General features: G+C 43.0%; 1 protein-coding gene across 3 annotated transcripts in view; it reads right to left on the reverse strand.

Moving 5' to 3' along the window:
* The window catches only part of LOC137342026 (solute carrier family 2, facilitated glucose transporter member 11-like), a 112026-nt gene that overhangs the window by 6085 nt on the left and 93102 nt on the right, over positions 1 to 12839 (reverse strand). For all 3 annotated transcript variants that reach the window (XM_068005629.1, XM_068005631.1, XM_068005630.1), the window contains exons 7-10: positions 11869 to 12056; positions 5734 to 5844; positions 4602 to 4703; positions 178 to 253 (exon numbers count right to left, since the gene is read on the reverse strand). In XM_068005629.1, the coding sequence (XP_067861730.1) occupies positions 178 to 253; positions 4602 to 4703; positions 5734 to 5844; positions 11869 to 12056 (477 nt within the window). The remainder of the gene's footprint in view (positions 1 to 177; positions 254 to 4601; positions 4704 to 5733; positions 5845 to 11868; positions 12057 to 12839) is intronic.

The following is a 12839-nucleotide window of genomic DNA, read 5'->3' on the forward strand; positions in this document are numbered from 1 at the left end:
TGTATTGCCCCTCATAGGCCACCACTAACAGCGTGCCAATACCAAATTTCAAGAAGCACTTGTGCCTTGGGTGGTGGCAGTGATGTACATTAGTGTTTAGTGTTGCAAGAATAGTGAAGTGTGTTTCAAGAATGGGGCGGATAATTAGGAGAAGGGTATCTGTACAATTTAACTCACCTGGGCCTAGTCCGTAGCTGAGGACATAAGCAAAGATGATGACTAAGCTGCAATACGGCATCCAGCTAACGAGGTGCTGTAGGGAAAAGACAGGATTAGGTACCAGTCTGTGAACTGGAGCAATCCCCCATCCCACATTGCCCTTCAATCACTTCACCTCTCTGATGATCCACTGTGGGGAAACAAGAACATAAGATGAGAAAAGGCCATTCAGTCCTCAAAGCTCGCCCCTCTAGCACACTAACTCTCCCATCATGCCATCAAACTGTCTTTTGTATGGTCCCAAAGTTTTTGCCTCGATTACTTTGCTTGGTGGAGTATTCCAAATATTTATCGCTCTTTTGCCTTAAAGCCATGTGGGATATTAGTAATCAGCACAGAAGGAGGCCATTCAGCCCATTGTGCCAGTGCTGGCTCTTTGAAAGAGCTATCCAATTAGTCCCACTCCCCTGCTCTTTCCCCATAATCCCATGAATTTTTCCTTTTCAAGTATATATCCAATTGCATTTTGAAAGTTACTATTGAATCTGCTTCCACCACCCTTTCAGGCAGTGCATTCCACATCGTAACAACTCACTATGTAAAAAGATTTCTCCTCATCTCCCCTCTGACTCTTTTGCCAATTATCTTAAATCTGCGACCTCCGGTTACCGACCCTCCTGCCAGTGGTAACGGGTTCTCCCTATCTACTCTATCAAAACCCCTTATAATTTTGAACACTCATATTAAATCTCCCCTTAACCTTCTCTGCTCTAAGAAGAACAATCCCAGCTTCTCCAGTCTCTCCACATAAGTGAAGTCCCTTATTCCTGGAATCATTCTGGTAAATCACCTCTGCACCATCTCAAATCCTTGACAACCTCGATAAACCTATTTTAATTAAGACCAGTTTAATTTTCTGCAGAAATAACAGATTGAGAAAAAACAAAATCACAAAGTTCCATTTTTTTTTGACAAAACTCTAATTTTCCTCCCGTCGGGTATATGTTGCAGGATTTACTGGCACCTGGAGATCACCTCTGAAATCTTGTCCTTGGCATCTCCTGCAGCTTTGCTGTCACTACCAGACAAAATGGAAAAAAAATTGCCCTGGTATGTCCTGTCCACAAAAAGCAGGATAAATCCAATCCAGCCAATTACTGTCCCAAGAGTCTACTCTCAATTATCAGCAAAGTGATGGAAGGTGTCGTCGACAGTGCTATCAAGTGACACTTACTCACCAATAACCTGCTCACCAATGCTCAGTTTAGTTTCTGCCAGGGCCACTCGGCTCCAGACCTCATTACAGCCTTGGTCCAAACATGGACAAAAGAGCTGAATTCCAGAGGTGAGGTGAGAGTGACTGCCCTTGACATCAAGGTAGCATTTGAGTGTGGCACCAAGGAGCCCTAGTAAAATTGAAGTCAATGGGAATCAGGGGGAAAACTCTCCTGTGGCTGGAGTCATACCTAGCACAAAGGAAGATGGTAGTGGTTGTTGGAGGCCAATCATCTCAGCCCCAAGACATCGCTGCAGGAGTTCCTCAGGGCAGTGTGCTAGGCCCAACCATCTTCAGCTGCTTCATCAATGACCTTCCCTCCATCATAAGGTCAGAAATGGGGATGTTCGCTGATGATTGCACAGTGTTCAGTTCCATTCGTAACCCCTCAGATAATGAAGCAGTCCGTGCCCGAATGCAGCAATACCTGGACACCATCCAGGCTTGGGCTGATAAGTGGAAAGTAACATTCGCGCCAGACAAGTGCCAGGCAATGACCATCTCCAACAAGAGAGAGTCTAACCACCTCCCCTTGACATTCAACGGCATTACCATCGCCAAATACCCCACCATCAACATCCTGGGGGTCACCATTGACCAGAAACTTAACTGGACCAGCCATATAATACTGTGGCTACAAGAACAGGTCAGAGGCTGGGTATTCTGCAGCGAGTGACTCACCTCCTGACTCCCCAAAGCCTTTCCACCATCTATAAGGCACAAGTCAGGAGTGTGATGGAACACTCTCCACTTGTCTGGATGAGTGCAGCTCCAACAACACTCAAGAAGCTCGACACCATCCAGGACATTCATCACCTTAAACATTCACTCCCTCCGCCACCAGCACACCGTAGCTGCAATGTGTACCGTCTACAGGATGCACTATAGCAGCTTGCTAAGGCTTCTTCGACAGCACCTCCCAAACCTGCAATCTCTACCACCTAGAGGGACAAGGGCAACAGGTGCATAGGAACACCATCACCTGCATGTTCCCCTCCAAGTCACACACCATCCTGACTTGGAAATATATCGCCGTACCTTCATTGTCACTGGGTCAAAATCCTGGAACTCCCTTCCTAACAGGACCGTGGTGTACATTAGTGTTTAGTGTTGCAAGATCAGTGAAGTGTGTTTCAAGAATGGGGCGGACAATTAGGAGAAGGGTACCTGTACAATTCAACTCACCTGGGCCTAGTCCGTTCTGACCCTGTTACTAATTCCCAGGATACCTGTTTTGTGCTTGGTTCTAATTCCCAGGATACCTGTTTTGTGCCTGGTTCTAATTTCTGGGATACCTCTCCTGACCCTGTTACTAATTCCTGGGATACCTGTTCTGAACCTGGTTGTAATTCCCAGGATACCTGTCCTTAGTTTGCTATTTTTACCAATGCAGAAGATGCTTAGAGAGGCAGTTCACAGAACAGAAGTGATCGAGGGGTTGAACTTGATTGATTTCACTTGCCTTGATCATCCCAGTGGACAATATCATAGACACTAGCACCAGCCAGATGAGCCATACTGTTCTTTCCCAGTCTTGTACATTCCTGGGTTTCTTTCTACAATCGTGTATTTATCTTATTTTAACACCCTGTCTGGGGGAATGGGGGTGACAGTGGGGAGGTTGGGTCAGACGTCCATTTTACACCCGCTCGATCTTACTCTCACCTGAAATCAATGAAGAGTAAAATCAGGCATCGGACCAGAACCACCACCCATACTCCTTCCCCATCCCCCCATCTCCCCTCAGTGAATCAGCGCTGCAGTGTGATGTTTACTGCCAGTAGATACTGGTCCCACTGGTGTACCACTAGCTGGGTGAGTTGACACATTGCAGCACCCCTCAAATAATAAGCAGAAGCCTGTGCCTGTACATATTTACTGAGAGCATTTCCTGAAAGATGGCATCTTGCCCCTGGACTGAAGATTGCTGTGAATGGTGAGGTCACAACTCTACTTCTGAGATTGACTGTAACTATGTGGAACATAGGAACATAGAAACAGGATTCAGACCCTCGAGCCTGTTCTACCATTCAATTAGATCATGGCTGATCTCTACATCAACAACATTTACCCGCCTTTGACCCATATCCCTTGATACCCTTACCCAACAAAAATCTGTCGATCTCAGCATTGAAAGCTCCAGTTGTCCCAGCATCCACGGCCTTTTGGGGGAGAGAGTTCCAGATTTCTACTACCCTTTGTGTAAAGAAGTGCTTCCTGATTTCAGTCCTGATTTCTGTTCCTAGTTCTGATTTTAAGATTGTGCCCCCTTGTTCTGGACTCCCCCACCAGAGGTAATAAATTCTCTTTATCTATTCTATCGAAATCTTTTATAATTTTAAAAACCTCGATTAGATCACCTTTCAATCTTCTATATTCAAAGGAAGACTAGCCTAGTTTATGCACCCTGTCCTCATAATTTAACCCTTTCCTCCAGCAAAGGTGAGTTCCATTGTGTGCATAGTTCCGGTCTATATATTATAAAAAGGATATAGAGGCACTGGAGAAGGCACAATTAAAATTCACACGGATGATATCAAAGCTGAGAGGATATACTCATCAGGAAAGGCTGAACAGGCTGGGACTCTTTTCTCTTGAAAAGTGAAGGCTGAAGGGTCTTTAAAATTATGAAATGGTTTGATAGGGTAAATGTAGAGAAGATGTTTCCACTTGTGGGGGAGACCAAAACTAGAGGCCATGAATATAAGATAGTCATCAATAAATCCAATAGGGAATTCAGGTGAAACTTCTTTACCCTAGAATGGAAAGAATGTGGAACTCGCTACAATAAGGAGTAGTTGAGGTGAATAGCATAGATGCATTTAAGGGGAAGCTACATAAGCACATGAGGGAGAAAGGAATAGAAGGATATGCTGATAGAGTTAGATGAAGAAGGGTAGGAGGAGGCTCGTGTGGAGCAGTTGGGCCAAATTACCTGTTTCTGTGCTGTAGACTCTATGTAATTCTATGATTCTTCTTAACTTAGTCCCTTAAGGCCTGGAACCATTTTTGTCACTCTTTGAACCCTTCACTAATGTTGACAGTTCTGGACTTTTCAACAGAGAGAGTAACAAACACCAACCTAAATAATTATTAATGCCAATTTAAAAGAATGTTGTCAACAGTGGTGTCTCGCTACTCCTGCTCCCACCCAGATATCACTCACCTGCAGTGAAAAGGTAACTGTCAAAAGTGCCGTCCACAGACTCATAAACCCTAATCCTCCACAGAGGAGGGATTTTCTCCCAGCTCGTTCAACGAAGAATCCCTGTACAACAAGATTCATAAAAGAAGAAAATCAGTAATAGTGACACTCTGCTGTTGGAAATGCCTCAGGAGAAGCTTAGGTACAGTCAATAAAGGAGCTCCAACTTGGGTTAAAGGAACTGCTCTGTGGCCCCATGAGTCTCTAATAGTGGCTTTAAGCTACAAAGCCAAGTGGAGTTAATAGCATCATAGTGATGCTTCGGTATCTCTGAGCCTCAGGCAACATCGTGTCCTGTGCAGCTGTCAGTACCCATTGATATAGGCCAGAGAATCTTGGTCAGGTAAATAACATGGGGAAGCTCTGGAATCTGCTCTTAGCTCTTCTAACTGGACATTAATGAACTAAAGAACAATATTTCCCGAGTCAGCAAATGCAATAGAAATTTCATGAGCTCACAGTGTTGTTACAGGATAAAGCCGCCTTGTCTCTGGGTACTGTGCACAGTTGCAGAACTGTACCAGACTGTGAATGGGCTCAGTATTCTGGCTGTGAACAGGGCACCCTGGTCACCAAGGTTCAATATCTGAGACATAAACTGATTCCTCTGTAGTCTTAACCATTTATTTCTCTTTAAACAGGCAGCAAGACTTCTGCAATGCTGATTGTGGATATCACACAGTGTGATGGAGCAGGTACATGAATGTAATGATGCAATTTCCTTTACTGATGCACTTCCAGACCCAAGTGAGCTAGAGTGTCCTTTTAGATCACTGCAACAGCAGTCAGAACAGTGGTAAAGTGGTGCTGCACCAGTCTGTTTGGCATAGAGGAGCCAGTGTGAAATCAATGGAACGAAGAGACCTGCAGCTCCATGCATACAATGGATACGGTGCATGACCTCAGCCAATCTGAGAAGAGTCAGCTTTCAATAACCATTCCCATTGATAAATATCAAGTTGCAAAAGGAGCCCCGCCTGGAGAAAGCAGCTTCCACACAGGACACAGCTAACTAACCAAGGCGTCAAACTCCTGTAATTGGTCGCTTCTACTCTTCCCCATCACCAATAATGCAGTTCAACATTGTACCTACACAGATTAGTAATGTGATAGTTTCAATTAATCCTGTTCCAATTGACACATATGGTATTGTCTCATTGGGAATCCCTGCTGCATGGAAAATCTCAAAAGCATAAGAATAGATCTGGAAAACAAAAATTATATAAAGGCACTTTGAGAATAAAAGTTTTGTTTTTTTATCGTAATTGTTCTTTAATGACAGTGAACGATCATACAGTGATTTCATGGTATACAACATTCACTGTTCCTCCTCAACTGTCCAACATGCTCCGTCATAGAATCATGCAGCACAGAAGGAGGCCAGTCGGTCCATCGTGCCTGTGCCGGCTCTTTGAAAGATCTATCCATTGAGTCCCACTCCCCCGCTCTTTCCCCATAGCCCTTCATTTTTTTTCCTTTTTAAGTGTTTATCCAATTCTCCTCCAATTCTGCCTCTTCAATGCATTGAAATTAAGACACTTCCATGATACCTCTTACTCTAACTAAAAACTGTGCAGCCCCTCACCTCCCTCAATTTTTCCTTCTCCCTATAATCTACAGCAGTGATGGGAAACCTATGCTAAATATGTCCAAAGTGACTGAGTCACAAATTCCAAATAAACAAAATTGAAGAAAAGGAATAGAAAAAATTCTTGACTGTGCCACAGTATTCATAAGTAACCCAGGCTGCTTCTATGCCAGGTCGCACCAGAATATGATCATGTGAAACTTGCAGGGCTCATCCCTTTGATGGCACACAGCCAACTTTACACAGCATTTGGAATGAGAACATCAAAGGGCAGAAACTGAGAGAGAGAGAGAACCTGGAATGGGGAAATACAAAACCTGGAATGGGAGGAGAAAAACCATGGAGCATAGAACTTAGGTAGTAGGCCATTCAGCCCCTTGAGCCTGTTCCGCCATTCAATTAGATCATGGCTGATCTGTATCTTAACTCCATTTACCCGCCTTGGTTCCTTAACCCTTAATACCCTTGCCTAACAAAAACCTATCAATCTCAGTTTTGAAATTTTCAAATTAACCCCCAGCCTCAATAGCTTTTTGGGGGAGAGAGTTCCAGATTTCCACTATCCTTTGTGTGAAGAACTGCTTCCTGATATCACCCCTGAATGGCCTGTTTTAAGGTTATGCCCCCTTGTTCTGGACTCCCCCACCAGAGAAAATAGTTTCTCTTATATATCCTATCATCTCCTTTGATCACCTTAAACACCTCAATGAGATCACCCCTTAGAGACAAACAGAGGATAGGAGTTAAGGGAAGTTTCTCAGACTGGCAGAAAGTGGGAAGTGATGTCTTGCAGGTATCCAAGCCAGGACCACTGTCGTTCACCATATACATAGAGGATTTGGGACTCAGGAATTTGCAGATGGCACCAAATTAGGGGGTGTAGCTAAAAATGTGAAAGACTGCACCAAAATACAGGAAGACATCAACAGTTCATTATGGTAGGAGGAATAAGGAGTCCATTTATTCCTTGGAAGTTAAAAAACTAAATGGGGTAGGGGAGCAAAGAGACCTAGGAATACGGATACATAAATTGCTAAAAGTTGTTAAGCACATGAAAGGGTAGATTTTGATTTGTGCGATAGTGTAAAACGGGTGATAGTGAATCAGTAGCCCAGTTTCCATCTCTCCCCATTGAATTCAATGGAAATAAAAATCGTGAGAGATGTAACCGGGCTGCCAGCTCACTTTCACCTGTTTTACACTATCACACAAATCAAAATCTACCCTAAAGGGTGCAAACAAAGTACTGAAGATTAATTTCTAAAGGAACAGAATATAAAAGCAGGGAGGTGGTGCTAAATTTATATAGGACTTCGGTTAGACCAGACTTGGAGTATTGTGTGTAGTTCTGGTCTCCATCCCACAAAGAGGATATTGAGGCACTGGAGAAAGTGGAGAAAGTGCAGAAAAGATTTACAAGGGCGTTACCAGAATTGAGAGGATGCAACTATCAGGAGAGATTGAGCAGGTTGTGTCTCCTTTCTCTGAAAAAGATAACACTAAGAGGAGACCTGAGAGAGGTTTTTAAAATTATGATGGTGTTCGCTGGGATGCATATGGAGGAATTGTTTCCACTTGTGGGTGAGTGCATAACAATAAGATAGCCACTAACAGATCAAATAAAGAATTTAGGAGGAATTTCTTTACACAGCGTGGTGAGAATGTGGAACTCGCTGCCACATGGAGTGGTTGAAGCAGGTAGCATGTTTAATGGGAGGCTTGATGCATACATGAGGGAGAAGGGAATAGAGGGATATGGGGGGAAGGGTGGGAAGGGGTAATTAGAGTAGAAGGAGGTTCGTGTGGAGTATAAACACCGGCATAGACCAGCTGGGCCGAATGGCCTATTTCTATGCTGTAGATTCTATGTAATATGTAAAATGGGGACTGGATTACGTCTGCATGCCCTCTTCAAATTGTCCTTTGCCTCTAGCCCCACCTCACTTGAAGACTGCACTTGGTCTTGTCTCCCCGTTTGCAATGCCCACGGAAGATCAACTAGTATATATCAAAAATCTAGTGTAAGCCCGCATTTCCTGTCCAACTTCCTGTTGTCATGATTTTTGGTCACGCTTTTCTATCAACATTTAACATTGAAATTTGTAGGTGTTGCCTGCTGTAGTTGCAGAGTGCTGCCAGTAGGTGGTGCTGTAGAGTGAGTTTCCGAAATCTGTCCCCCAGCTCCATCGCCATCTTGTATATACAAAAAAATATATATTTATCAGTTAGCCATGGACAACACCATGGGCAATCTACTAGTATTAAACAATTAAAAGAAGTATTCAATGTCCAAATTTCCATTTAGATACCATTTCTGAGTAACTACAAAGATTCTGCATTTTTTGAAAGTGAATGCAGTTTCTGTGATCTGGAACTTAAAGTAAATCTATTAACTGACTCCTCCATGTAGTCATATGACATAATTGTCACATTCCAATCGGGTCATAAAATACTGACTTAAAAGTGTCTGATTAAAATAGCACTAACATCCATCAGTCATTTTATATTAACCACCTCCCCTATTCCTATCTATCACTGACCATTAATGACATCAGCTACTGTTGAAAATGTACACAAACAAAGTGCCATTGCTGTAGTGAGGGCGAATAAACATCTGCCCGACCCATGAACATCAGAACGGTGAGTGGGTTTCGGTTGGTGCCACCAGTGGTGACCTTTATTACGTCTGACTGCCAGGTAAGATGTATTCAACTTATACCATGTTTAAGAATAGGTTTTTCAAGTTATAAACAGGGAAATCAAGCTTGGCGCAGTTATCATATGAAAGCTTAATGTGCTCATATCAAATTTCTCTCTCTGCTATCTTAATGGGATATTAACCCATTTAAAATAATAGTTCTTTTAAAAATAGAGAGGAATTTGATATGAGTATGGTAAACATTCGTGCAATAATATCGCTGACAGTCATTTCTAAACTAAAATGTTCAATGGTATAAAGTCCTAAATATCTATCTATCCAATCATATTGTCAGATTTATATTGCCCCCAGCTATTCTAATGATAATGTCATTGATTGAGTCTCAGCTATGGTCCCTACATTATCTGTTTAACTCATCACTTCATCTAGTAATTCAATGGCTGTAAAATGCATTGGGATGTCCTGAGGTCGTGAAAGGCGCTATATAAATGCAAGTTCTTTCTTTATTTCTTTGGGGGAATAGTTCATGCAAAGGGAGTGGAGTAACCAAATATTGCAGCTTCAGAATTCCATATCACTGCAATGGGTTTTAATAAAGTACCAGTAAGCTTTTTGGGAGTCAGGGAGTAACTATAAATTCAACGATAAAGACCGGGCTACTCCTTTTGTGTGAGCATTCCCCTCGAATCCAATGCCTCCTACCTACCCAAGGTCCCACATTTACCTATAGGTCTGAATTTCAAGGGAACTGTACTGGACTAGGCAGCCTTAATTACGTGCTCATGTCCTGGAGTGCATCTTAACCTCCACAATTTTTTGACCCAAAGGAAATAGTTCTACAAGCTGTGAGGAGAGGAAAATGTAGGTAAATGTGAAGGCATCTGAAAGAAAGAACTTGCCTTTCACAGCCTCAGAATGTCCAAAGGCACTTCACAGCCAATGAAGTACTTTTGAAGTCAGTGTTATAATGTAGGGAAACATGGCAGCTAATTTGCGCACAGAAATCACAATTAAATAAATGACCAGATAATCTGTTTTTAGTGATGTTGGTTCATAGAATCATAGAAAGGTTACAGCACGGAAGGAGGCCATTCGGCCCATCGAGTCCACGTCAGCTCTATGCAAGAGCAATCCAGCTAGTCCCACGCACCCACCCTATCCCCGTAGCCTTGCAAATTTTTTCCTTTCAAGTACTTATCCAGTTCCCTTTTGAAGACCATGATTGAATCTGCCTCCACCACCCCCTCGGGCAGTGCATTACAGATCCCAACCACTTGCTGTGTAAAAATGTTTTTCCTCATGTCACCTTTGGTTCTTTTGCCAATCACCTTAAATCTACATCCTCTGGTTCTTGACCCTTCCGCCAATGGGAACAGTTTCTCTCTATCTACTCTGTCTAGACTCTTCATGATTTTGAATACCTCTATCAAATCTCCTCTCAACCTTCTCTGTTACAAGGAGAACAACCCCAGCTTCTCCAGGCTATCCACGTAACTAAAGCCCCTCATCCCTGGAATCATTCTAGTAAATCTCTTCTGCTCCCTCGCTACGGCCTTCACATATTTCCTAAAGTGCGGTGCCCAGAACTGGACCCAATACTCCAGTTGTGGCTGAACCAATGTTTTATAAAGGTTCATCATGCCTGCCATACTATTGTACTCTATGCCTCTATTTATAAAGCCCACGATCCTGTATGCTTTTTTAACCGCTTTCTCAACCTGCCCTGCCACCTTCAATGATTTGTGCACATATACTCTGTGTTCCTGTACCCCTTTTAGAGTTGTGCCCTCTAGTTTATATTTCCTCTCCTCGTTCTTCTTACTGAAATGTATCACTTTGCATTTTTCTGCGTTAAATTTCATCTGCCACATGTCCGCCCATGCCACCAGCCTGTCTATATCCTCTTGAAGTCTATCACTATCCTCCTCACTGATTAGTACACTTCCAAGTTTTGTGTCATCTGCAAATTTTGAAATTGTGTCCTGTACACCCAAGTCCAAGTCATTAATATGTATCAAGAAAAGCAGTGGTCCCGGCACCAGCCCCTGGGGAACACCACTGGATACCTTCCTCCAGTCCGAAAAACAATTGTTCACCACTACTCTCTGTTTCCTGTCCCTTAGCCAATTCTGTATCCATGTCACTACTGTCCCCTTTATTCCATGGGTTGCAATCTTGATGATAAGCCTACCATGCGGTACTTTATCATGTGCCTTTTGAAAGTCCATATACACCACATCAACTGCATTGTCCTCACCTACCCTCTCTGTTACCTCATCAAAAAACTCTATCAGGTTAGTTAAACACGATTTGCCTTTAACAAATCCATGCTGGCTTTCCCTAATCAATCCACACTCGTCCAAGTTACTGTTAATTCTGTCCCGAATTATTGTTTCTAAAAGTTTCCCCACCACCAAGATTAAACTGACTGGGTTGCTGGGTTTATCCTTACACCCTTTTTTGAACAAGGGTATAACATTTGCAATTCTCCAGTCTTCTGGCACCACCCCCGTATCTACGGATGTTTGGAAGATTATGGCCAGTACCTCCACAATTTCCACCCTTATTTCCCTCAGCAACCACAGAAGTATCCCATCCGGACCGGGTGCCTTATCTACTTTAAGTACAGCTAGCCTTTCTAGTACCTCTTTTTCAATTTTTAGCCCATCCAGTATCTCAACTATATCTTCCTTTGGGGGATAAATGTTGGCCAAAAGACCAGGAGAATTCCCCCGCTCTGGTAATTTCTGAGAGAAACAATAAGGTGCTATAAATGACCAGTTGGTTTCTTTATGCAAGTCCTGAACCAGCCGCTAGGGTGTGCTTTATAGGCTGGCTAACTTTATCTTACTGACTATTGGAAAGTTTTGTGCTTCCCTTGACAACATTTCTGAGGGTGGAAGCTCAACATATGTGGGTTGTGTGGGTGCCAATCTGGGTCCTATTCCTTTGCGCTTTTCCAGTGGCCTTTTAATACTTACAGCATTGATGCCACTGAGCTGTATAAAAAGTGACATCATCATGTTGATGGCAAGTTGGCTCCATACAGAGGGGTCTCTGCACAGCTCCCACACACTCCTTGGCCTTTTACCCCTTATCGCAGTCCGTTCGGCCTGCATTTCCTCAAGCTCTTGACTAAAATCACGCTTGCCCCATAGTCTTTGAAGTGCTGTGAGTAAAACAAATGGAAACAAGATATATGTTTAGTGTAGGGAAACACTTAGAGCAGCGCACGAACACAATGTACCACTAAGTCACTGTTTGTATTCAAATGAAGCCATGAAAGGAGACAGAAGTGTCCTTTCAATCACAGTTGGATATGGCTTACACGAAAAGTGCTCACAGCAAAATCTTAATGTGATCTACATGAGTTGAAGATCACAGCAGGAAGCTGCACAGAATGTTTAACTGTCCCTGTCCTGTGCATCTTGACTGTATTACGACTGAATTGTTGGAGTTCTTCCATTTCAAGCCCTTTCCCAAAACACTAACAACGAGTTCAGTTTCTGTCATCGGAGTTTGCCCAGAGAACCTCCACCAGCCCTAAAAGCGACATCGGTTACTGTCAGTATCTCTAGAATTAAGCATGCTTGGAGCTGACACCCTCTAAGATCTCATGTAAGGTCACTGATAGAGGTACTGTTTTTCTCTCTCAGCAAATATGTAAGATTAATAACAACTGTATTCTGGGCAGCACAGGGAGAAATTCACACTGAAATTACAACACCACCTCCACTATCGTTAGGAAAAGCATCATTTGCAAGAAAAAAATGGCAGAAAAGGTGATTGCTCTTCAACAGTTGCTTGTTAAATAGACCCTTATAGAGTTTGGCTCATTAGTGGATATGGGTGTTACAATAACAGGTTTTGTTCCAATATGAGGCACCTAACCTACCCAACAGTCCCAATACAGTTCAAGTGCATTATGGACCAATACAATGGAGCCCAGTTA

The sequence above is a fragment of the Heptranchias perlo genome, chromosome 25, assembly GCF_035084215.1.
Source record: "Heptranchias perlo isolate sHepPer1 chromosome 25, sHepPer1.hap1, whole genome shotgun sequence".
Taxonomy (NCBI): domain Eukaryota; kingdom Metazoa; phylum Chordata; class Chondrichthyes; order Hexanchiformes; family Hexanchidae; genus Heptranchias; species Heptranchias perlo.